Consider the following 25,001-nt stretch of genomic DNA (forward strand, 5'->3'; position numbering starts at 1 on the left):
TAGAGAGGGGGGCCACACTTTAGCCCTTGGGGTGGTGAGAATACCATTCTGGATCCTACCTCTCTCTGTGACCTATCTCAGAAGGAACCATCAAAAAAAGTTGTGTACCACTGCGACAATGTACCTTCCTCCCCAAAGATCTCACATAATGTAAAAGCATTCCCATTTTGCTCAACGAAGTTCATTATGAGCGCCAAAGTGTTCCTTGCAATTGGAGGATTACTTAATTGCTTTCTAGCAGGTTAATCCCCTTTCATTCTGTGACCTCTAAACCACCCCAGGCTTTCTGCATTTGCCCTACTTACAATTTATAGTCCTCAATACCCAAAGCCAGTACTCTATCCACATATGTGCTCCTTGTCAATAAGGCCAGCAACTGTCTTTAGAAAAAAACTTGCTGGGCGGGCTACCTGCAATCTTGTCTATTCTGCTGGTCTTCCAGAAGATTCCTTCCTAACTAAATCTCAAATCCCAGTTTACCTCCTGGGGAAACTCCATGTATTGGGATGACCACCACTGTCATCGGCTGGGCCTATCTAACACCCGGTAACTTTAGGATGACTCCACAGCAACAGGGAGCCAGACACCACCTACCCACTTTATAAATGAGGAAACAGGCTTATAGCAGATTAAGTCACCTGTCAGCGATGGAAGATTGCTTGGTCATGGATGCTTCAACAACCGCCCCATCCCTCCCAACCCCCCCCCCCCGGAAGAACTTTCTGCAGCCTCAAGCCATTTCCCAGAATCACTTTCTGAAAGGCCCAGGTGTGGTAAATCACTTTGTCAGATGCCCAGCCCCAGTGGGGCCCAAGTACCTAGCCCAAGGCCTGCAGAAGTGGACACAGCTCACTTTCCTGCATTAACTTGAGGCCTCCCAAGCAACAAACCCCAACACCAATCCATGCCTCAGCAGGGGCCAGCCCCACTTCCCTCCCACAAAGCCAGCTCAAGTGTTCCTTCTTTTGCACAGCCTTCCCAAGGCAGCCCTGCTCAGAGGGCCATTTACCTCCGGCTTGTACATGGTACACACCTCTGCCCAGGCATCTTCCACTTGTGAGCATCTATGCTTTCCCAATTTCTCATCTGTTTTCTAGGTGTCTAGCATATAAAAAGGGTTCAACAAAGGCTTTCTGAATTAATTAGCAGTTGAATGACAGCTGATCACTGAAGATTCTCTAAGACTCTGGGAACAAAAGGCAGGCAAGTCCCTAAACAGAAAGCACTGCTTCACAAAGACTGACAGTGCTATTCCTTTACCAAGAATACCTGTCCCACCCCCCACTTAGGAGCTCTCCACCCTGCAGGTCTGTGATGCTCCACTGTGATCAGGAGAACCAACCTTGGGGTGGGGGTGGGGGGTCGTCAAGAATCCCCTTTGGGAATCTCCCTTGTTTGCAGTGCCCCATAAAGAGAAAAATGTAAATAAGAGAATCATTTAACCTGCCACTACTCTACTGTGTTAAGCTTTTTAATCTGTTAATAATCATAGTCACCAAACAAAGAGAAGATGACCCAACTCATTAAGAGCGGTGAGCAGTGACAGGATAACGGGCTATGGTCTCAATTGCTGGGCGCAGCACACCACACACGGCCCCTTCCACGAGGGTACCAGGCAAAGATACTAATTATGCCTCTGGCAGGAGACATGTGGACCCCCTTCAAAGCAGCTACTTAAGGATAAATACACTGCAGGGCAAACACTTCAGGCCCGGCTGCACTATTTATCCCATGTTCCATTCCTTTAGAAATTTTAGGTGTTGATCTTAAATAGGAAAGGAGAGAGAGCCTTGCTGAGCTTAGCTGAAAGTCTCTGAGGGCCTGGAAGCAGCTTTTTTAAATCGCTAAGGCTTTTTAACTCTGAAAGACTGGCTGGTATGTTTACACATCTACATGCTAATCCTGGTGTTATTAATGGTATGGAGATTCCCCCCACCCACCCAGGTTTTTGTTGAAAACACCTGATGGAGGTGAGGGCATGCTCTCAGGCTGGCTGGAGACTGTGCACAGATAATCAACGATCCCTCAAGACCTCCATTCGCCATCTCTTCCTCAAGCTTGGGATTTATTCTCTTCCACATTCCAAATTAGCACCAGCAGGATCACAGGTAATACTGGGGGCCCTGTACTCCTCGGCAACAAACACTTCCAGGTCTTTGACTCTTTCATTACTTCTGCAGCCAGACTCTTCTCCATCTAAATAAAGAGCTTATGAAAGGCTGATTTTTACCCCCAACAGTGCCCGTCAATTCCCCCAAGGCTGATGGAGCCAACAGGGGTCTTTATGGGGAACCTAGAGTTTGGGGCTCTGACTAGCTCTCTGCACAATGGAATCAGCAACCCAAGAAGAAAGCCCTAGAATGCAGGTATGAGGGTGTTAGCCACGCTCCCAGCTGCTAACTTCAGGAAGACAAGGCAAAGCCCTAACTGTGGATGCACGACATTAGCTGCTGAAACCGAAAGTCAGAAATACGTCTAAGTGTAAACAAGGAATCTGATCAATGATGACAGACTCCAAAAAATGGAACAGGTACTAATGGGATACTGTTAGGCAGCAAAAGCAGACTATGCAAATGAAAACGAAATGCAGTTCTCTGGCAGAGAGTAAGGTTCACAGAGGGGTGGGGGGGGGGGTGGGGGGGGGCGGGGAACACATTACACACACACACACACACACACACACACACACACAAGGAAGGCTCAGTAATATTTTCATCACAGAGGTGGTTAACAGTGGCTGTCTTCTGGGAGAGCCAAGGGAGAGTATTTTGGATTTATTGTTTTGCCTACTTCCCCATCTTTTCTGATGTTCCCTAGGAAAACATGAAATACTTTCCTGATGGGGAAAAAAGAAAATGCTAACACTATCTTTCTTAATTTCAAATATTAAGAAAATTACTCAAGTACCACTGCAGCAGGGATCTGTTTAACCCTTGTTCACATCAAAGTAGGAGTTTTAATTAGCTCAAGCAATCACACTGCTCAAGATCCACACCATTTCCAGGACTGGGAAGGTACCATAGAGGAATCACCTATCATTTGGGGCTTCTGGAGCCATATCAGATTAAGTACTCCTGACCTCACAAAAACATGATTTAAAAAAAAAAAAAAAAAAAAAAAAAAAAAGCTAAAGAGGATTCAAACTTTTTAAAAATATTTTTATTTTTTTTAAAAAAAGATTTTATTTATTCATGAGAGACAGAGAGAGGCAGAGACACAGGCAGAAGGAGAAGCAGGCTCCATTCAGGGAGCCCGACGTGGGACTCGATCCTGGGTCTCCAGGATCAGGCCCTGGGCTGAAGGTGGTGCTAAACCGATGAGCCACCCGGGCTGCCCAGGACTCAAACTTTAATACCTCCATATAGTAAGAGTACAATATTGTGTGTCAAACCCTTCCTGTTTATCAACTAAAACCAAATATTAAAACCTATTTTATTACCTGGCTGATAAACATAGAACTACATTTCCAAAGCTCAGAGCATTTTTACACAATTGTTTTAAACACCACCTAGACTTCACTTCCTGAAATCTTTGTTCCATCTGACAACACAACGTAAATTGTGGCTACCATGTGACATGCTTCTCTTTTACCTGGAGCCTTAAAACGTCAAAGCCAGGAATGGGTAATGTTTTTCCCTGGATGCCATCTACCTGAGCAAACAGAATGCCTCACTAAGATCCTTCTCCAGGGGATCCCTGGGTGGCTCGGCGGTTTGGCGCCTGCCTTTGGCCCAGGGCGTTATCCTGGAGACCCGGGATCGAGTCCCACGTCGGGCTCCCAGCATGGAGCCTGCTTCTCCCCTCTGCCTCGGTCTCTGCCTCTCTCTCTCTGTTTATCATGAATGAATAAATAAAATCTTAAAAAAAAAAAAAAGATCCTTCTCCAAATCTGCCAAACCACAGAGGCATTCTTAAAAATAATGCATACACAGGTACGCGCAGCACAAATCCCTCTCTAAAAAACGAGCTGCACCCACTCCACAGTAAAAAACTTTCCTAACTAAATTCAGTTCTCAACAGCCAATTTTCTGACATCCTGAAGGAACACGATCATGGATCCCTTCCCTAAAGAAAAGGACATAGGAAGTCACAGCCCCAAGTTAAATCTGGCTCCAACTGCAATAAGATGCCACAATGACACAGAGGCAGTTTCACCACCAGTGAACAATATTTACCTGAACCACCTGCTGCTGCTGACATAGTTAACCCTTTCAGAGACTCCTTTGGCTCAGATTCCTTGCTCTGAGCACCTGGGCTCTCCATCAGAGAGGAGAGCATGGCTCACTGCTCAGGCTCCTCTCTTTCCTTCACAGCCAACTCAGGATGCAAGCCTCTCATGCTGGTTCCCCCCCAACCCTCAACCCCCTGGGATCACTAGAGTCTCGGCAGGGAGCTCTTTAAAACCTAAAGTAGATGAGCCACCTACCTCATTTCCCTTTGGTCCAGGCCAAGAGATCTCTGGCTGCTAGACAATTTCTAAGTGAAATTATTCTACTTTGTGTCTCAAGAGTCTGAAAACTTTCAATAGCCTATATTGTCCAAAGTGAATGTTAACTCTTCATTTTCCCATCTTTAACGAGTGATTTTTTTTTTTTTAAAGAATTTATTTACTTATTCATTAGAGAGGCAGAGACATAGGCAGAGGGAGAAGTGGACTCCCTGCAGGGAGCCTGATGTGGGACTCGATCCCAGGACCCTGGGATCATGACCAGAGCCAAAGGTAAGTCTGAGCCAAAGGCCAACAAACACTCAACCACTGAGCAACCCAGGAATCCCTAATGAGTAATTCCTAAAGCAAATCGCTGGGAGAGAGACCAGGGAGGGAGGAGTAACCATGGTGGCCCAGGTCGGGTGTCAGAGCCAGAGAAGGAGGAGGGTGTTCACAAGTGGGGCAGCCAAATAAGGAGTGTCAGAGCCAGGAATGTGTAGAAGAGTTCCATGTGGTGGAGCAAGGGGTGGCAGCAGAGATTGGAGGGCAGGGGGTCCACGGTGGAAAAACACCGACCAAATGAACAAGTACAGTATGGATAACAAAAGCCAGGTCTCTGTCTTTACCGTGGAAAGGAAGAAAACCGGAATGAACCCATTGGTGTTAAACTGAAATCAGAGGTATTGATGTTAATTCATAGAGTTCAATAGACACAGAGCCGCGGATCTACATCTAGATACACTAAATGAGCAAATGTGTGTACACACACATACACTGCACACATTCACAGAGCACCTAAGAGAAATGACACTCCAGATGAGAGCACACTGCAGGCCCAGATTGTGGCATCCCAAGAGCAGCTGCCACTTAAAACCAGGCTCCCTGGAGAAGTGGGTGGTTCCAACGCTGAGGAACAGAACAGACAAGAACAGCCTGGAGCACGGATGGACCAAGCAGCCAGGCTGGGAAGAGGACAGCGAGCAAGCAAAGAGGCCAAAGAAGCCAGCATGTAGGGGTTTCACTGAAGAGATCTGGGACAAGCTAAACAACGAAATATAGCAATAAAGGGGCACCTGGCTGGTTCAGTTGGTAAAATACACAACTCATTCATGGAGTTTGGAGCTCCATGGGGTGGGGGACAGATTGTATTTAAAAAAAAAAAAAAAATCTTTCAATGAAGATTGGAAAAAAAATTTATATATATATATTTTTATGTATTTTTGATATATATTTATATATATATACATAAAAAATACGTATATGTGACCAATACACACACACATATACACACTTAAATTTGTAATCGGCTCCATGCCAAACACAGAGTCCGATGTGGGTTTTGAACCCACAATGGTGAGATCAAGAGTCACACGCTTAATGGACTGAGCCACCAGGCACCCCAAAATAGTTTAAAGAATAAATGGATTATGACCCTTTGAATGAAATGAGCCCATACAGATTTTCAAAAATGAATAGTGTTTAACGAGAACTGGAAAATGGAAGATTCAGAGAACCTCTCAAACAGAACACTTCTAAATTACAAGGGATGAAAAAGAGAACTTCATACTGGAAAAGCCTGACAGACCCTCCATAATGAGTGATTGATAAAAGGATAGCCTGAAATTGTGTACCCCTTGAAAGGACGCAATGAGAAGAATCACTTTTATGCTAGTCCTACCAAAACCACAAAACATGAATCTGATGAGGAGAAAACAACCGGAATGAAAGGTCCTTCTACAAAACAACTGGCCTGTAACCTCCAAGAGTCAAGATCACGAAAGACAAAGGCTGCGGAGGACCTGCTCTGGAACAGGACAATTAACAACGCCCAACTGGGCCCTGGATCCTCCCACTCCAAACTGGAGCCTCTCTAGGGCAATGGAAGCCAATCTGAGATGAGAATTTGTAAGTAGTAGTAATGGATCACTGTCAATGTCCTACTTTGCATCATTAGAAGAGAATGTCATTTTTTTTTTTAAGATTTTTTTTGGAGAGGCAGCCCCAGTAGTGCAGCGGTTTAGTGCTGCCTGCAGTCCAGGGTGTGATCCTGGAGTCCCGGGATCGAGTCCCGCATCGGGCTCCCTGTGTGGAGCCTGCTTCTCCCTCTGCCTGTGTCTCTGCCTCTATCTCTCTCTCTATGTCTCTAATAAATAAATCTTTAAAGAAAAAAAAAAGTTGTTTTTTTTTTTTTTGGAGAGAGAGAAGAGCTTGAGCAGGGGAGGGAGCAGAGGGAGAGGGAGAAGCAGACTCCCCACTGAGCAGGGGGCCCGATATGGAGCTCCATCCCAGAACCCTGAGGATCATGACCTAAGCCAAAGGCAGATGCTCGACCAACTGAGCTGAGCCACCCAGACCCCCGAGAATGTGCTTACTTTAAGAAAATACATAAAAATACTAATTTAATATATTTAAGAAAATATATAGTAATGTGTTAAGGAGCAATGAAGTACAAGGTGGAAATTCTCAAATCATTTGGGAAAAAATTCTACTGTACTTAAATCTTGCTGTAACTTACTTCATAAAACTACTTTTTTAAGCACAGAACTCTAAACCTCCAGCCCCACCCCCACAAAATGACCTCTTCCTCTGGCTCATCTTCTGTCAACAAACGTCACCAGAGGGAACCTCCGGGTTCATGGCTTTCTATTCCAACACGCCTCTGCAGCTACCATGGCCGAAAGAGACTCCTTGAGCTCTATGACATTCTTCTACATCTTTCATCAACAAGTGTTACAAACTTAGTTCCTGTAAATAACCACTTTCGCAAGTAAGATCGTGCAAATATAAACTCAACTTTTATTATGAAATTTTATCCTTGACCTTGCAACTCTGTGAATCAGTCCTGTCTATGTATACAGACCACTATTTTCACCATTTACATACAGTTGGCCCTTGAACAATATGGAGGTGAGTTAGGGGTGTTGGAATCCATGTATACCTTATGACACCCCAAAATTTAACTACTAATAGCATACTGTTAACCAAAAGACTTACCTATAATATAAGCAAGTGATTAACAAGTATTATGTATACCATATGGATTATAGACTGTATTTTTAAAATAAAGTAGGCTAGAGAAATGAAAATGCTATGAAGAAAATCATAAAGGGGATGCCTGGGTGGCTCACTGGTTGAGCGTCTGCCTTGGCTCAGGGTGTGATCCCGGGGTCCTGGGATTGTGTCCTGCATCACATTCCCCTCAGGGAGCCTGCTTCTGCCTCTGCCTATGTCTCTGCAACTCTCTCTTTGTCTCTCATGAATAATTAAATCTTTAAAAGAAAAAAAAAAATCTAAGGAAGAGAAAATACACATGCTACTGTATTTAATGCAAAACAAAACAAACTCATGTAGAAGTGGGCCTGTGCTATTCAAACTCATGTTGTCCAAGGGTCAACTGTACTTGGAAAGTACTGCTTGAATTCTTCCCAAAGTAGTACAGGGCAGAGTGTGAGCTTAGTCGATGTGGCTTCTGACAGACTTTACAAAATTTAAGCCTAGAAAACAATCTCCACTCATGACGCCCCAAGAAAACAAAAAAGTCACAAAACAAAACACAGTGTCAATAAAGCACATGTGTGGTGGTGGTGATGGCGGGGTGGTGAGGTTCAGGAAAAGTCAGGCTGTAACATTAAAGCTCTAGAAACTACAATCTGCGAGGCGGCATTGAAAAGCCAAGAATGGGGATTGAAGAGTCAAATGAGGACAGAAAATTATGGGGACTCCAACAGCCCTCCACCTCCATGGCACTGGTCACTTCAAGCTCAATCCCTGAGATTAGGCTGAGAAATTGAAAGACGTCTGAAACACCGACCACAGCTCACATCTACTCCTGAGAATAAGGTCTTCCTTTTTCCTGGAACTAGGGTCCTCCTTCCCAAGTGATGGGGAACACATTCTTACCTCGAAGGCAGAGAAAAGTCAGAAAATCTTCTGTCTTGGGCTTCCTTTTAGAGAGGTCAGAAATTTGAGTAGCTGGAGGAGGCAGCAAAGGCTCCACTATCTTCACTGGAGTTGTGCTGGGGCTGTTGGGCTGAGACTGGGCAAACTTCCTTTGTGCTTGCAGCCTGGGCCTGCAAAAGTGAAGGGAAATTAAAAATGAATGAGGCAGAGACTGGAGGATAGAGATCTACGTGCAGCAATAAAGTCAGTATAGGAAAGAGGGGAAAAAGACTAATTCAAGCAAACTCTTTCTAATTAAGGTGCTTTATCTCTCATACTCTTATAAACCACAGGCCTACTTGCAAAGGGCAATAAATTTGGTTAAAAGGCTATATTTTAACAGACATAAAAATGGGTGACACAAACGTGCCTGCAAGAGCGCAGGCCTCTGCACAAACCACATGGGGGCCTGGGCATTTCAAACACTGCATGTGGCATGTGAGGTCATGGGATTAGTGAATGGTTTCTGTAGTTTTAAATTAAGTCCAGAGTAACGACAAAAACGCAATTCATCCTGCCACATGTGGCCAGCACTGTATGCTTCAACGTCATAGTGTCAAAAACACATCTATGATCTCCCTCTTGTTGTGCCCTTACACCCAGCGCCCTCCCTGGCCTGCCTGCACATCAATGACCTCGGCGGCAACACCCCCTGGCAGCAGTCTCCCCACCTCCAATCTTTTCCGACCCCAATCCAGCCACACAAACCCATGACATTAATAAAAGCTTATAATGCAGGCAAGATCTATTTCCCTAGTCCATCTGAAATACAAATTCTGGATATCCTTTACCTATAGGCCAAGTCCAAACTTCTCAGTCAGGGATTCAAAAAACCGGCCTGACTCCACCTGTCAGGCCTCTTCCCCAACCCAATCCTAAAGAGACAAGGATTCCTCGTTTCTCCATGGTGTCTACAAGTCACAACACATAGGTCCTTAAGCTGGGCTCTTTCATTTATAAAATCTTACATGCAAGACACTCCTTCCTATCATCTGAATCCTGAGGAGTCTTGGAAACCTTCTTTACTTTCCCCCAAACACTACAGCCACCAGTGGTTACTTTTCCTGCCTCCATGTAAGAATACTACCGTATTTTTGTTTTATGTGTAACTAACCTGAAAGTTATCGTGAATGACCTCCTATCAGCTCTTTCTTCACTGTAAGGATCACAATTCACAGTGGAGTGACAGGTTCATCGGAGGGCAAGAACCTGCAGTGGTCCTGCTTAGACCATCTAGCCAGCCCTGCCCACAGAGACACTCAACAAATAGGATTTGAGAGTCAGGAAAAACAAACCTGAAGAAACCAAAAGCAGCCGGAGGGCACAGGGACAGGTCTGAATCCAAATCAAAATCCACCACTGTGTGCAACTGATAATGCCCCCCACACACACACAACTGCTTGGAGTAATAAACTATAAAAATAAACCAGACAGATTAGTAAAGCCCAAATAAGTCTTCCTTTAACTATGGCTGAATTAAATAAAACAGTAACCGTAGTATCTTGAACTGTTGATGACCACAATACCTTCATGTGTTAAATCAACATTCTGGTATTTAACGAACCAGTAGAGTAAAAATACACACACACACAGGCACATGCACACAACCTGGGTTTCTACTTTGTAAAAAACTTCTTAAAAAAGATTTTATTTGTTTGAGAAAGAGCACAAGCAGCGGGAGCAGCAGACTCCCCGTAGAGCGAGGAGTCCAAGGTAGGACTCCATCCCAGGACTCTGGGAAGTAACCAGAACGAAGCAGCCACCTTATGAAGCTATACACCTAAAATCAAACAACTTTAAGGAAAACTCCCAAATATTAAAACAGTTAAGAGAAAAGGGCAACACCACTATCTCCTAGCTATGGAGAATGGAGAGTTTTGTAACCAACCGGCTATCTGGCTGTAAGAGGAGACACATGACAAGTGGTGTACGGAGGAAGCCACTAAGTCCAGAGGAGGGACCCTCCGCGGGGAGAAACTGAAGGATCAGATGGAGGTGGAGCTGGGAATAAGACATCACAGTCCTGCCTCTCAAACTGTCTGTGAGGAGGATCAAAGTGGGGAGTTTGGTTATTTGGCCCCCTTTTTATTATTTATTGGTTGCAAATGGGTAATTTTTAATCTTTATTTTATTTTTAAAATATTTTATTTATTCATGAGAGTCACACAGAGAGAGGCAGAGACATAGGCAGAGGGAGAAGCAGGCTTCCCGCAGGGAGCCCAATGTGGAATTCGATCCCAGGACCCTGGGATCACGCCCTGAGCCAAAGGCAGATGCTCAACCGCTGAGCCACACAGGTGCTCCGCAAATGGGTATTTTTAGAAGAGGATGAAACTGGGAGGAAAAAAAATGGAAAAAGGGCCAAGCTATGCTCAAATTTATTATTAGATTCTACAGACACAAGAGCAGTTTGTTAAGTTTCTAACTGCTCATTCTCAATTTCTGTGTTCAACTCCAGCAGTACCCGCGGCAGCACCCATCCCGGGCAGCAAGCACGTCCAGAGAAGGTCCGGAGAAGGGCCATGCTGCACACGACAACCGTGCCCCAGCCAGAACCCCACAACGCAATGCCACCAACGTCAGGGTGGACAGTCCACACTGAACTACCCAGCTCTTCCAGCAACGGCCCCCTCCCTGGGAAAAGACATACTCAGGTCATCTGATTCCACCTAAAAAGCTTTTTTATTTTTTTTAATTGGCAATTCACTATATTCACATGAAACCATCTTCATCAAAAGGGACCCCGACCCTCACTGAGCATTAAAGGAACTGGACAGGGAGACCTAGCCTTTGGCTCAGGTCATGACCCTAGGGTCCTGGGATTGAGTCTCCATGCGGGGAGCCTGCTTCTCCCTCTGCCCATGTCTCTGCCTCTCTGTCTGTCTCTCTCATGAATAAATAAATAAAATCTTTAAAAAAAAAAAAAAAAGAAAAAGAAAAAAACTGGACAGAAATGCTGCCTCAGGTGACTGGGCTGCTGTTCATTGTTTCTGAAAAGCCCACAATAGCACAAGACGCAGAAGGCAGCACAGCCCAAACAGAAGCCCAGCACATAAACCCGGACGAGGCACACACAGCAGAGCCGAACAGGGTAAAATTCTCTACACTTTCAGGACCTTAAAGATGAACCGCTCCCACCACTGTTCAAACAAATAGCACTTTTTGCCTGATGACTTTCTTGGTGAGACCATGAAAAATAAAGCAGTTAACAGATTAAAAAATGGTAGGCAAGTAAATTAGCCCTAAGAGGACTAAGCCAAACTCCCCAGTGATTAAGTATTTGTGAGACCCAGATGAAAGCAGGGACTGAGCAATGAGGCAAACCAGTATCTTTTTTTTTTTTTTTTAAACGACAGCCAGAAGATTATTTTGAAATTAAAAAAGTGCAGGTCTGCGGTTTGGCATCTCATCCTGCAGAGTCCCGGGAGGATGACAGAGGTGTTTGCTGGCGTGGCTGTGCTGGCCCCCCACAACAAAAGAGTTAGGTTGACACAATTTAGAGGCCAAATCCATGGGGGTAAGCATGCCCAGCTGTGCGGGTAACGCTTGAGGTACAGGTGATTCATTCTAGAATGCCGCCTACAAGGAAATGAGTGCATGTTATTTTAAATCTGTAAAGATAAGAGGTGGGAGGCTCCCAGATGTGCTGAAGGTCTGGGGAGGAGGGTGCTGTGTGGAGCTGAGAGGCAGGCCACAGGGGACACCTACCACCAGCTGAAGAGGGAGGTGGAGGGACTGCGCTCTACTGGTCTCTGGCAACAGCAAGCTGGCGTACCTACCAACTGAGGCATTTACTTCACCCACTCTTTTCCATCGACTGACATTTTACCCAGAACCACATGCACCGCTCCTTTCCATTCCTAGAGTGAAGATGCACGAAAATGAAAATACTGTTTGGACTCTAAAATGGTTCAGAGTCATCATGGGGTCCCTGGGGTCAAGCAGGAAACAGTCTGTGGGGCCCTGAGTTTAGTCAGGATGGCCCTACACTGCCTGCTGGTGACCCACAGAAATGCCAGCCTACAGCAAGTACAGAGGGTGTGTGTTCCTCGTCCAAACCACAGAAGGATCAACTAGAGCATGATGCGCTTCCATGTTTGTTTTATTAACTAATCAAGGAAGGGAGTTTCCTTCACAGAAGGCTTCATTCTAGAACCCTGGGTATATCCTTAGGTCAAGAAAACCAATTAAATCCAACTCTCCCAGCCGGCCAAGTTACACAGATCAAACCACTTAAACCAGTGGAGGAAGACATGAATAAAGATATTTATAGATGAATAAATACATGGTGGGTTCCATTTTATTTACCATGTTTTGTTAAAATCAAGGGTGGGGGCTGTGGGGGTGAGGGAAGAGAAATGATCTCAGGTCAAACCACTCAATGTGTGAATATGTTGTTTGTGCGCACCAAGTAAAAGATGAAAAAACTCAAACAGCAAGCTCAGAGGATATAGTTACAGGCTGCTGCGTGTTTGGTGTTCGAGACAAATGTTAAAGCCCAAGGCTTTCATTTTTTGAAGGATCTTACAAAGATCACCCACTACACAGATCATCCAGTTGACTGGGGGAGACCTGCCTAAGGCCACTCACAGCTTGGGTGGCTAGATAAACAAGACCAAAAGGCAAATGCTGGGTGCTTAGGTCAGAGTTTTGTCTGTCACACTATACGGGGTCCAAGTGGGAGGTGAGGTTCAGTCTTGTCATAGGCAAGGCCATTTGGTATGCCTCTTCTCTAGAAGTTCCAGGGTCTGAGAGCCCCATGCAAATTAAGTCATGAAAACACTCAGCCCTGCTGGGGTAGATCCCATTTAAGCTAAAGTGTCCCAAAAGGAGGGGGAAAAATGTGCGGAGATGAAAGTCAACTTACTAATGTGATCCCCAGGTATCATTCTGTGTAGAAATAATAGAAATAAAAGCCTGAAGACAGAGGCAAATATTCCAAGGGATCTTGCTTACTTGAAACTGCTCTCAACCATCTGGAATGCTCTTCTCCTTTATCTTACCATGGGTGACTTCTTCTCATCATTCAATTATAAGAACACTCCAGGCCTGTTCCTTTTTTATGGAGGTCACTTCTTCCCTGTCTCTGCACAGAAGTCCCCATTTCAGAGGTGCCCGGGACCTACAGCTCAAGCCTGATTCCATCCCCCTGCCCTTCTGTGGGGGCCTGCAGACGACGTTCTACTGTGGTCTCCCCTGCATACAGGGGTCACCAGGTACAGAAGACAAGCCCTCCATCAACGCTGGGAGGGCACAGCATTCTTGCTGTGCTGCTGTACAACTGATCAACTCACCATCCATTCGTGAGGAATCACACAGTTAAACACAGCAATGTTTTCTGATCAGACTGAATGCTATCCAGAGGTGCCAGGGAGAGAGCTGGGTGGACCTGAAAGAGACCCAACAGGAATGGGAGAGGAAGAGGCATGTGGTTTTGCCCCCGGGAAAGTTACTGGCCATTCCTCTGTAAGTCTACTCAACGGTCAACCAGGATTCTGTTTTCATTACGAATCCATTTCATAGCAATCTACACACATCTACCACATAGTCACCATTTCTACCATTTCCAGGTAATACTTAGGTAAAAATGCACTGAGCCACTTGCCCACCATCAATATCATCAAATAGAAGCCAAGTGAGGTCTGGGTTCTGGCTCTCAACCACCAGGCCACACAAGATGCCACCCCACCACAAGGCATGATGCCCTTGTGGTCAATGTGTTGTCACACAACTGCCCATGGGCCACAATCCACTGAACACAGAGGATGGTCTTGCCACAGCCCAGAGACTGGGTGAACTGCAGAATCCAGCTGCATAAGCTCCCAGGGGACGGCCCATCCTCCTCCATCTCCTTCCACTCCCTGAGCTACACAAAAGGTGGAATTATTTTTCTCCGGAGCCTGCTCTCATTTGGGGTTTAGATGTCATGGCTAGCAGCCAAAAGAATATTTTGCTTGATCACTTAAAATTTTGCCCAAATAAATCTTCAAGTATGTTTCCTATTTAGGTTATATTTAAAAAAAAAAAATACAGTACCTTTCAAAGAACAAAGACACACACCAAAAGAAAGACTTGTACTGTTTTTAAAGTTAAATAAATTACAAGACACCACCTGTAAAGAAATTCCACTGATGAGCCAACTAGGTTCTTTTTTTTTTTCTTTTAAGATTTTTGTTTATTCATCTGAGAGAGAGAGAGAGCACCAGCGGAGGGGAGGGGCAGGGGAAGCAGCAGACTCCACACTGAGCAGGGAGCCTGACACAGGGCTCAATCCCAGGACCCCTGAGATCATGACCTGAGCTGAAGGCAGATGCTTAACCATCTGAGCCACCCAGGAGCCCCAGAGCCAACTAAGTTCTAAACCAAGTATTTTTTGTTTTGTAATAACCGCCCTGTGCCCCCTCCCGCCCTCCTCTGAGCATGCATTCGTATGCTTCCCAGGTAGCCTGCCGTTGTCAAGAAGACTCACGAGAGGGTGGCACTGGTAGTCCTGGTTTCCTCTGGCGTTATCTACAGGATAGAGTTAACCAGCTTACTGCTATCTGTGCATTCAATCTCCAGGGTAGCCCCTAAATATAGCACAACAGCAATTTCTAGGTTAATTAAATTCCATTTCCGTCCAGGATTTCTGATAGTTTACAAACCCAAGGAGGACACAGTGCGTGTGTACAGTTTGGCTGGAGAAGGCAGTAGAGCAAGGGCACAAGGCAATTTAAAGAAATGCCCAGCAGGTCCCTTGTGTGTGTGGGGCGGGGGGGGGGGGGGGAGGGGGGGGTCCTGCCAAAACACCATTTTATTAACTCAATTTTCCAATATTAAAAACGAAACTGGTAAAACCAATTACTTAGATTACATCTCAATCCTAAACAAAGAGCGAGGAATGGGTGGGAGGGGAGGGTCTGTCCGTTCAAAAAAAAAAAAAAGACACGTTATGTATGGCAAATGCAAAATGACCAGCATGGCTGCACTCTTTGGCGGGTGTGGGAAAAGGGCCTGAAGCTCTGCCAACTTGCTGAAAGACCTATTCAAAAAAAAAAAAAAAAAAAATTTTTCCTGCGTTTCCATCCCCAAAATAATTACCCGCTCTATTCTACCCCCAGACACACACACACACTACAAATCTGGCAGCTACTCAAAGAAGTAAGAAGTGTATGTGTGTGCACGGGTGCATGTGTGTGCTGGAGATTGTGGGGGGTCGTGCAGGGGATACCCCCCCCCCCCAGGGCAAGCTGCCCACCAAATTCAAATGCAAGTGCAGTTGTGGGCAAACCACACAGGAGGGCTGTAAACATCCTGTATAGTAAAGAGAAAATAAACACATCCTCAAGTGAACCCAGAGGCGTGCAGAGACCAACTCCCCCACCAAACTGCAGGAGAAGCATTGCCAATGACAATGCCCTTGTCCTGCCCTTCTCCGCTCCCCTCCCACCCTGCTCCACCCTTCCCATCAACATTTCTTTTACCAGGTTGTGAGGACGTCACAAAACAAAAAAGGGAGGTCAGCTGGCTCCCAGAGAAGAAGAGTTGCACTACAGAGAGAATGCTCATTTATGTGGTTCCTGGAGCTCTTGCCGTCCTCACTCACAGGTTTCTTGCTTTACTCATAAACCAATGGTAGAGTTTGTTTATGCTGCAAACCACAGGACAGGAAACATCCATAGCATTTGTCTTAATTAAGTTACATAGTCAGCTATTTAGAATCAAGTTTGGGATCAAACAGATTGACCTAAAGGAAGTGCTGTCCACTGAATCCGCTCATCAAATCTGGCCTGGTCAGAGTGGTACAAAGGAAAGAACAGGGGTATGGAAACCCGGGCTTTAGTTCAACTAAGTTGCGATCTAGTGCAAGTTGGCCTTCTATTTACTCATGGTGGGAGGGGGCGGGGGGCACAGCAATACACTACTATGAAAAGGAGATCACTGAGGTCCCTTCTAGCTCCATCTTATCTGACTTCATCTATAAAACTTGAATACAGGGGGTGCCTGGGTGGTTCAGTTGTTTTAAGCATCTGCCTTTGGCTCAGTTCATGATCCTGCGGTCCGGTCCTGGGATAGAGTCCTAAGTCGGGCTCCCTGTTCAGTGGGGAGTCTGCTTCCACCTCTCCCTCTGCCCCTCACCCACTCATGCGCTCTCTCTCTCTCTCTCTCTCATTCAAATAAAATATCTTTTTAAAAATAAAACTAAACTTGAATACAGTAATTGCTATAATAAATTCTCTTAAATCCATGACTTCATTATTATACGTGAGCAATACCAATCTTTTTCCCTGTGCCCAGTGGCAAGTTAGAACCTCAATCTTCCAGATGCTTCTGTTGCTAGGCTGAAGATTCCTAGTACCAAGTCTCTAACTACAGGTTGTTGTGAAAAACAGCAAACAGGATAACTTTTTGATTCTAAGACAAAAATCCTGCCTAGCACCACATCAGGAGGTAGGAGTAGAAAAATTTAAAAAATAACCATTTTTAAATGGCACAATTCCAAAAGTTGTTCTACAATTCCTTTGTACTCTCTGACACTCTCCTTAAGATTTAATCTTTCCGATTACGAATAAATCCCTCATTTAGGGTAATGTACCAACTTCCTTCAGAACCCAGACGTCTCCAGAAATTGCAACATAACGCAAACATATTTGTTCATCAAGCCCCCTACCCATCGCAACATGGGTCTAACGAGGAGGCAGCCTGACTGCTCATGAACACCACACACTCCCTCAGAACACAGGCTCTAGAAAACAGAAGAGAAAGAGGTGTTGGGATTCCTGGGGGTCTCAGTCAGTTAAGTGTCTGACTCGATCTCAGCTTATGTCTTGATCTGAGGGTAATGAGTTCAAGACTTGCAATGGGCTCTGTGCTGATCATGGAGCTTACTTCAAAAAAAAAAAAAAAAAAAGTGGGCCTCTGCTTTCTTTTACTCAGAGGAAAGGGCTAGGGAAAAGGAAGGAGACTATCAAAATGTAGTACAGCACTAAACACCAATACGCTAATGCAGCACAGCATCTTCCTAAGAAAAACAGTATTTCGGTGCATAAATCTCAGGTTGGATGGGGACATCCCACACAAATGGCATGCAGGGTAACATGCAGTAATGCTTTGATTCAATTAGTTAAAAATTATGCAATTATGCTTTAAAAAAAAATCTTCTGTGGCACCCTGAAATGTCAAAGAACCAAGGACAGCCTGGAAATCATGACTCTTGTCATGATCAAGGAAATATTTGACACTGACTTCTTTTGTGCTCTAGAAAGCAACCATGTCAAATTTGAGAGGGATCATCATTAATCAACAATTAAAGCAGCAACAAAGTCCTTTTGTTCTGTCACTCACAAATGTCACATGTGTTGTGGTTTACCACCTATGGAAGACTGCCTGTTCCCGCCACGCCAGGCACCATAACCCTCTTTTTAACACGGACCCAGACTCAAATCCAGGATCCAAGAGCCGCAAATGCTCTTTCTCTACAAAGACAGTTTCAGAGCAATGCTGAGCAAAATCTCTAACAACAGAAGCAAAAAAAAAAAAAAAAGGTAAGAGCCCTAGGATACCACATGGAAGTTAGGAATCTAGCCAGGACCTGGCCAAAGAAATTCCTAATACATTATGGTAGTTACAAGGTGTGAACAAATTATCTAAAGTACATTAGTTTTAAAAGCCTCAAAGAGCCAGGTAAAATGTTAATCTGCCTTTCCACTCTGTCTGGAAGTGGCATTGCTGATTTTGTTTTTAAGACATTTCAACAAGAATCCAGGCATTTTCTCAATTTTAGGTTACTGATACCCAATTACAAATGGCCAGAAATTTCCCCTGAATCCTGGTTAAGGTAATGATTGGGGAGGGATAGTGAATCACTCTGTGAGGCAAGAATCATGTCTTACTTTCTCCCTTCCTTCAAGGAAAAACATACCAAGAAATGACATCTTACAATGCTTCACGGCTCAGTCATTAAAAAAACAAAATCCACGGGAATCCTTCTAAGGGTATAACTGGAGTTAATCCTGTAGGAACTTCCCACCAGAAACACAGTTTAAAAAAAAAAAAAAAAAGAAAATTCATATATATATATGACAGAGCACAAGTAGGGGGAGCAGCAGCAGGCAGAGGGATAGGAAGAAACTGGCTTCCCATGGAGTGGAGAGCTGGATGTAGGGCTCAATCCCAGGACCCTGAATCATGACCTGAGCTGAAGGCAGACGGTGAACCAACTGAGCCACCCAAGTGTCCCCAGAAACATTCTTTTTTTTTTTTTTTTTTTTTTAATTTTTATTTGTTTATGATAGTCACACAGAGAGAGCGAGAGAGGCAGAGACACAGGCAGAGGGAGAAACAGGCTCCATGCACCGGGAGCCCGATGTGGGATTCGATCCCAGGTCTCCAGGATCGCGCCCTGGGCCAAAGGCAGGCGCTAAACCGCTGCGCCACCCAGGGATCCCCCCCAGAAACATTCTTGATGGGAGTCATGTGATGGTAAGATTTCAAACTCCACCAGCATGTGATACAGCAAGGCACAAAGGCAGTGCTCAGAATGCCCAACTAGTCCTGGGATGATCCAGGGTAGCCTTCGGCTTCTCACATCCTCTGCCTTTCAGACAGTAAGCCAGCTAAACAGAGATCTTGCTTTATTTCCCGGTAACAAATAGAGAAGGGATCCTCCTGTACAATTTCCCCGCCCACTGGAAAGCCCATGAAGTAGCTGACAAGCACCAAGAGATGGCAGTAGAGAGTCTTCAGATGTTTGAGCTGGGAACCTCTCTGCAAAGAAGGGGTTCTGATTTTCATGGATTTATGACAAGCCCTGACACGAACCAATTTTTAGGACCTGAGCTAATGATGGAGCTAATGATGCTTGCTAAGAAACCAGTACTAAGTAGCTGGATGAACACTACCAATGCTAGCTCTTTACAACTCAAGTTCCTTGCTTATACGGAAAATACACAGAAAACTCACAATCTGGCATATTATATAGGTAGTAAAAATCTACCAGGGCTAGAAATCCTCAGTAGTGTCTTCAGAAATACGCACTTCCCCACAAAGTGATACTTAGCACCAAGAAAAGACAAAGCAAAACTAATGGACCATGGTCCTAAATGTTTCCTTCCCTAAGGAGCCCAAAATATTCACATCTTGGGCTCTGACAAATATTCACACAGTAGGGCGAAACATAACCATGTGCAATTTTTGAAGTATGGGGTGTCCCTAAAGCCCTCACCAACGAAAATGCCGAGTGAAGTCTGTTCTGTAATAAAAGGATTCACTACAGGTCACACCTTCTCTCTTCTTGAACATTTATAAAAGAGGTCTAGGCTCTTATGACAAATGCCTAAAGATGAGGAACCATGATGATACTTAAAGAATCTGCTAGTGGCTAATGAACATAAGAACAGCAAGCATCCCCCTTTTTATTGTTTGTGCTTTGTGATCCTACAGTCATGGCACGCAATCTGGACACTGGCAAATAGGAGCTTATGTGGAATCCCAGACTCAGCCACTCATCTCAGGCTCTGAAGTACCAAGCTGGCATCAAGCTGCCATGATGAATCTAGGAAGATATGTTAGTGGTACAGAAATTTACATAACCAACCAAGTGTGTCAATCCAAAGAAGGCAAAAGACCGTGGATGGACAAACGGATAAAGAAAACACGGTGATATATGGAATGGAACATTATTCAGCTATAAAAAAGAATGAAATCTTGCCATTTGCAACAACATGGATGGAGCTAGAGATAACACTAAGTGAAATAAGTCCGTGAGAGAAAGACAAATACCGTATGATTTCACTCATATTTGGAAGTTAAGAAACAAAACAAACAATCATGGCGGGGGGGGGGGGGGGGGTGCAAAACAATAAACAGACTCTTCTTATTAAAAAAATTGAGAGCAAGGGGGGGAGGAGGAGGGGCAGAGAGAGAGAGAATCTCAAGCAAACTCCCGACTCAGCATGAGCAGGGCCATGGGTCTGATTCCAGAACCCTGAGATCATGACCTGAGCCAAAATCAAAAGCCAGACACTCAACCAACTAAGGCTCCCGGGCATCCCAAGAAACAGACACTTAACAGTAGAGAACAAAGGGTGTGTGTGTGTGTGTGTGTGTGTATGTGTGTGTGAAATCAGTGATTGCGATGAAGGAATGCGCTTGCTGTGGTGAGCACTGGGTGATGTAAGGAAGTGTTGAATCAGTAAAATTGTATTGTATACCTAAAATTAATGCTGTGTGTTGACTATACTGGAATTTTTAAAAATTAAAAATCTTAAAAACCCAAAAACACAAAAAAGGCAAAGAGAGTCAAAGCCAAGGACATCACTTCCTAACAATGCCTAGAATATCATCCAAGCAATGCTGAAGCTCTACCTATATTCAAGGCCATACAGGGCAATTGTCGGTCAGGCCAGGAAGCAGAAACATCTTTCCAAATGGCATTTGCTGACTCAAACCAAACTAAGTGGCCTCTAAAACCAGCCAAGTAAAGGGGAATGAGGTGCACTCATCACGTCTTATAACCCACTGACGATACTCTACCTCATTATGTTTTCAATAACCATCCGTGACCTCAGGTCAGGTGTCTCTCCAGTATAAATGTCCTCCGAGCTCCTCCCCTGTGGCCACCTAGCAGGCTCCACCTGCTTCTGCATGTATGAACCGTGGGGGACTTTACCTGATGCTATGACCGTGGTGAGTGGAAAGAGGTCCCACCTGTGGATGGCAGCAAACAACCAGTGGACAGTGACCAGATGGTATATACACGTCCACCGTAACTGTGCACAGCTAAAATGAATCTTCAGAAGGGTCTGCTGAGAAGGTCTTCTGACCAGACCTCACTTACATCACCAAATGAAAGTTTCTCCAGGAGAGGAATGTCTCTCAGACCCACAGGGGTCAAACATGTTTATCTCTCTTACAGCCACTTAACCAACAAACCCCTATTACTAGGATGAGTGACTTATCACTCCTTTCCAGAGATCTCGTGTGTGTGTTTGCCGGGATACTGCAAAAATAGCTCGGTGGACTTTTCCATGATCTGAGCAAAGCCTACAGCAGAACACTCCAGGCAATGAGACTGGAAGTGCACAGAAACCCCAACAAGCCCTCCCCTTCACCCATGCTGTTGCCTGTAGCCAACACACAAGTCGGCTTCCCTCTGAGTATCTCAAGTCCCTGACAATTTCCGACCCCCATTCAATTCCAGGAAACAAGCGGAAGTCCAACCTCTTAGAGGAGACTCAAGATGTAAACACCAGACTGCAGGCACCACTTCACCAAACCCGGAGGCCTGAAAGACTTCCTGTTCCATTAAACCCTCCGCTAATCCCAAAAGCTCCAGCCCCTTCTCCTAGTCTGCCAGCAGGAAGTGATCAAGCCCTGGGGTCTTCGGCCCTCGCACAGCTTCTCCCCACCAGAGGGGGCCCGCAGCCAGATACCGGGCACTAGGCTTCAGGATGTCCAGGTTCCCTGCATTTCCCCTGTAGGACAGGGCCAAAGAGAGGGAAGGAGGATCAAGAGCCACAGAATAGGGGGGAATCCAAAGGCTCTACAAGATCTAATAGAATGCGAAAACAATGAGGGAGGGAGCAAAACCTCCAACAAGAGACGGGATCAGAGATGTCTATGAGCCAGAAGTTTAAAAGTGACCAACCTCCAAAAATCTTACTTTTTTAAAGATTTTATTTATTCATTCGCAAGACAAAGAGATAGAAGCAGAGACACAGGCAGAGGGAGAAGCAGGCTCCCTGTGGGGAGCCTGATGCAGGACTCGACCCCAGGACCATGACCTGAGCCTAAGGCAGACGCTCAACCACTGAGCCACCCAGGTGTCCCTCTTATTATTTTTTTTTAACCCACACTCTCAGTCCTAACTTCCACGCTAAGAATAATTTTTGCGATGGATCATGTAAACGCATTGTTTGTCCTGGGTCCGTTCTCTCCCCCTGCCCTGCCTAAGTGACTGCAGTTGAGTGGGCGAAGCACTCAGTAAAGGGAACTTTCTCCATGGTTCTTTTCAGACAATGCTACACCCATGCTGCACCTCCGCCACAAGGCAGGGAATAGGGAGAGTCAGAGGGACACTGTAAAGAAGGATAGGGACAGGGGACACACCATGCAGGAGGGGGTGGCACAGTGCAGGGAAACGGTCCCATCTTCTCGAATGTTCAGAAACAACAGTACATGCTTGGAATCCTGGAAATGAACGCCATCCTCCTCTCCCCTGCAATCCACTGATTACCGCAGAGAAGCAGAAGCTAAGTAAGCGTGCCGCTTCCTCACAGCTGGCTTCAGCAAAATGCTATGCCAGCAAACAGGGCAAATCAGAGTCGTGTTCGTCAAGACGTGGGCAGCAGGCACCGAGGCCCAGGGGGTGCAGAGCCACTCACTTTATAATGAGTCTCTTCAGCTCCCCAGGCCAAAGCATGCCCTCATGGTCTCCCTTTGATCAAAGACGCATCCATCTTTAACTGTGTCAATACGCTGCCAAACACCACACTCCCGGCCCTACATCAGCCCTCAGAAGGGGGGCCGGGGCTCCACCTCCAGCAATTTGTCAATGAGCCTGGTCTGAGTACATTTCCAGCTGGACACATATGCCTTCCCCCACCCCCGACCCCCATCCATCCAAACTATCCTCTGAGAGCAGCTCTAACTAACATCACACCCAGAAAAGGACCCAAGACCCTGGCCCTAACCGCTTTACGAGACAGCAGGTATTCACTTTCCCAGCCGCTTCTTTCGACCGTTCCCTCCCAAGATTGCCTCTCTCTGGCCTACTTTACACAATTCCAGGTATCCCAGATATCACCTAGTGCTTCCTGAAATGGGACATTTTGTCGGAGAGGTGCGGTACAGTAGTCCAGCATCACAGGGTTTGGTTTTGCTTCTTTCAAAATAAGTGTTTTCTCTTTTTGGGTCCTACCCTTTTAAAAAGCAAAGGTGATACAAATCGGTCCCGCAAACTAACCGGGCTGCATCACGGGAGGCCACCCGGTGCCACCAGGAAAGTTAGGCCTTCTTGTCCTTGGCTACCACAGTCTCTCAGCTCCAGGATTCTAAAGACAGCAACAAATTTAAAGCTAGGACTCACAAAATGAAACCCGGCTCAGTGGCAGCATTGATAAGCAATGAAGCTGTAAATGAGCTCAGATTAGCCACGTTGTCCTCATATGGCTTCCTCTCAGAGAAAGGAGGTGGGGAGGACAAGCTGGGTAACTAATCAGTCCAAGGGAGGACCCCCCCCAACCACATCCGCGCGCGCACACACACACACACAAAGCACAAGTGTGTGTGCATTGGAAAAGGAAACTGTGGTAAAGAGAGATTCCATGGTATGACAGGGCTGGACAGCAAGAAATGGAACAAATGAAGGAGACAAGCATGGCCTTCCAGGTCCGAGTGTGAGTGCTGGTCTACCCACAGCAGGACAATGTCATACGCTGCCCACCTGAGCTCCACCAGGGAGTCGGCCGGCCGGCACTTTGCTAACTAACTCCCTGCCAGCCCCTGAAACAGCTGCCCTCTGAGATAGAAATAGGTTTGGAAATGCACTCACTCACCACAAAAGAACTTTCCAGGAAGAAAGGTACAATTTATTCCTTCCTGGCCTTCTCTCCTGAAAGCAAACAACAGACAAAGACAATCTCACACCCCTGAGCTTCCATGCTGATTAGCTCAACAATAAACCCATAAACCCGCCTCCACTGGAGAAGAGGGGTGTGGCTCCCCTGGGGGACCCAGAGCTGCTGGACCTGGCAGGCCCAACCTTAAAGCCAAGGCTGAAGAAGAAGGCACACCACACCAGAGGAGGTACCAGGGGCCTAGGGAGGGCCGGCCGGCAGAGCCCTGGTCTCCTGAGAACTAACTCATTTCAAACGAATGTGAAAACACAGAATATAAACATCAGACAGGAAAAATGGACACTGAGAAAGACCTAAATGCCGGCCAGGACATGGAGAAAAGAACCCGGGGGACTGGTGGTGGGAACATAAATTGGTACAGCTGTTGTGGGAGCTGGAAGCTTCCTCAAAAAATTAAAACAAGAGCTACCGTACCATTGAGCAATTCCACTTCAGCTATATATCGAAGGAGATGAAAAGACTATCCCAAGGACACGCCTGCAATCTCATGTTCACAGCAGCATTATCTACAATGAGAGCCAAGCCACAGAAAGGAGCTAAGAGACCGCCAAGTCCGAAGGTATAAAGAACACGCGGTACATTGATTATACAATGGAATATTGTTCGGCCATAAAAAAGGAAGAAATCCTGCTGTGGAGGACGTGGATAATCCTTGAGGGATTATAAGTGAGGTAAATCACAGAAAAAGCGTAATTTCACTTATATGTGGAATCTAAGAAAACTCAAAGTCCTAGAACAGAGCAAAATGGTGGTTGTGTGCATGCATGCCCGAGTGAGTGTGAGCGCACAAGTATACAAGTGTGTGAGTGTAGGGGGGTGGACAAGGTACAAATTTGCAGTAGATGAGCAAATTCCGGGGTGTAATGTACAGCATGGGGTCTATGGCTATTTCTGTTTTGTTTACTTAAAAGGCACTAAGTGAAAATCTTAAAATCATTCACCACCATCCCCCACCACACATAGGGAACTATGTGAGCTGATGGGTGTGTTAATTAGCCTTATTACAGCAATCATCT

The 25,001-nt window shown here is 45.6% G+C and overlaps 1 protein-coding gene and 1 long non-coding RNA gene across 4 annotated transcripts in view; one reads left to right on the top strand and one right to left on the bottom strand.

Annotated features, from left to right (window-relative positions):
• Positions 1–25,001, bottom strand: part of JARID2 (jumonji and AT-rich interaction domain containing 2) — a 260,932-nt gene that overhangs the window by 57,329 nt on the left and 178,602 nt on the right. For all 3 annotated transcript variants that reach the window (XM_077885784.1, XM_077885786.1, XM_077885785.1), the window contains one exon: positions 8,330–8,499. In XM_077885784.1, the coding sequence (XP_077741910.1) occupies positions 8,330–8,499 (170 nt within the window). The remainder of the gene's footprint in view (positions 1–8,329; positions 8,500–25,001) is intronic.
• On the top strand, positions 718–11,242 carry LOC144306349 (uncharacterized). The gene is made up of 3 exons (XR_013373421.1): positions 718–2,108; positions 4,601–4,720; positions 10,827–11,242. It is a non-coding gene; the product is annotated as an uncharacterized LOC144306349 (long non-coding RNA).

This window comes from Canis aureus, chromosome 37 (genome assembly GCF_053574225.1).
Source record: "Canis aureus isolate CA01 chromosome 37, VMU_Caureus_v.1.0, whole genome shotgun sequence".
NCBI classification, from domain to species: Eukaryota; Metazoa; Chordata; class Mammalia; order Carnivora; family Canidae; genus Canis; species Canis aureus.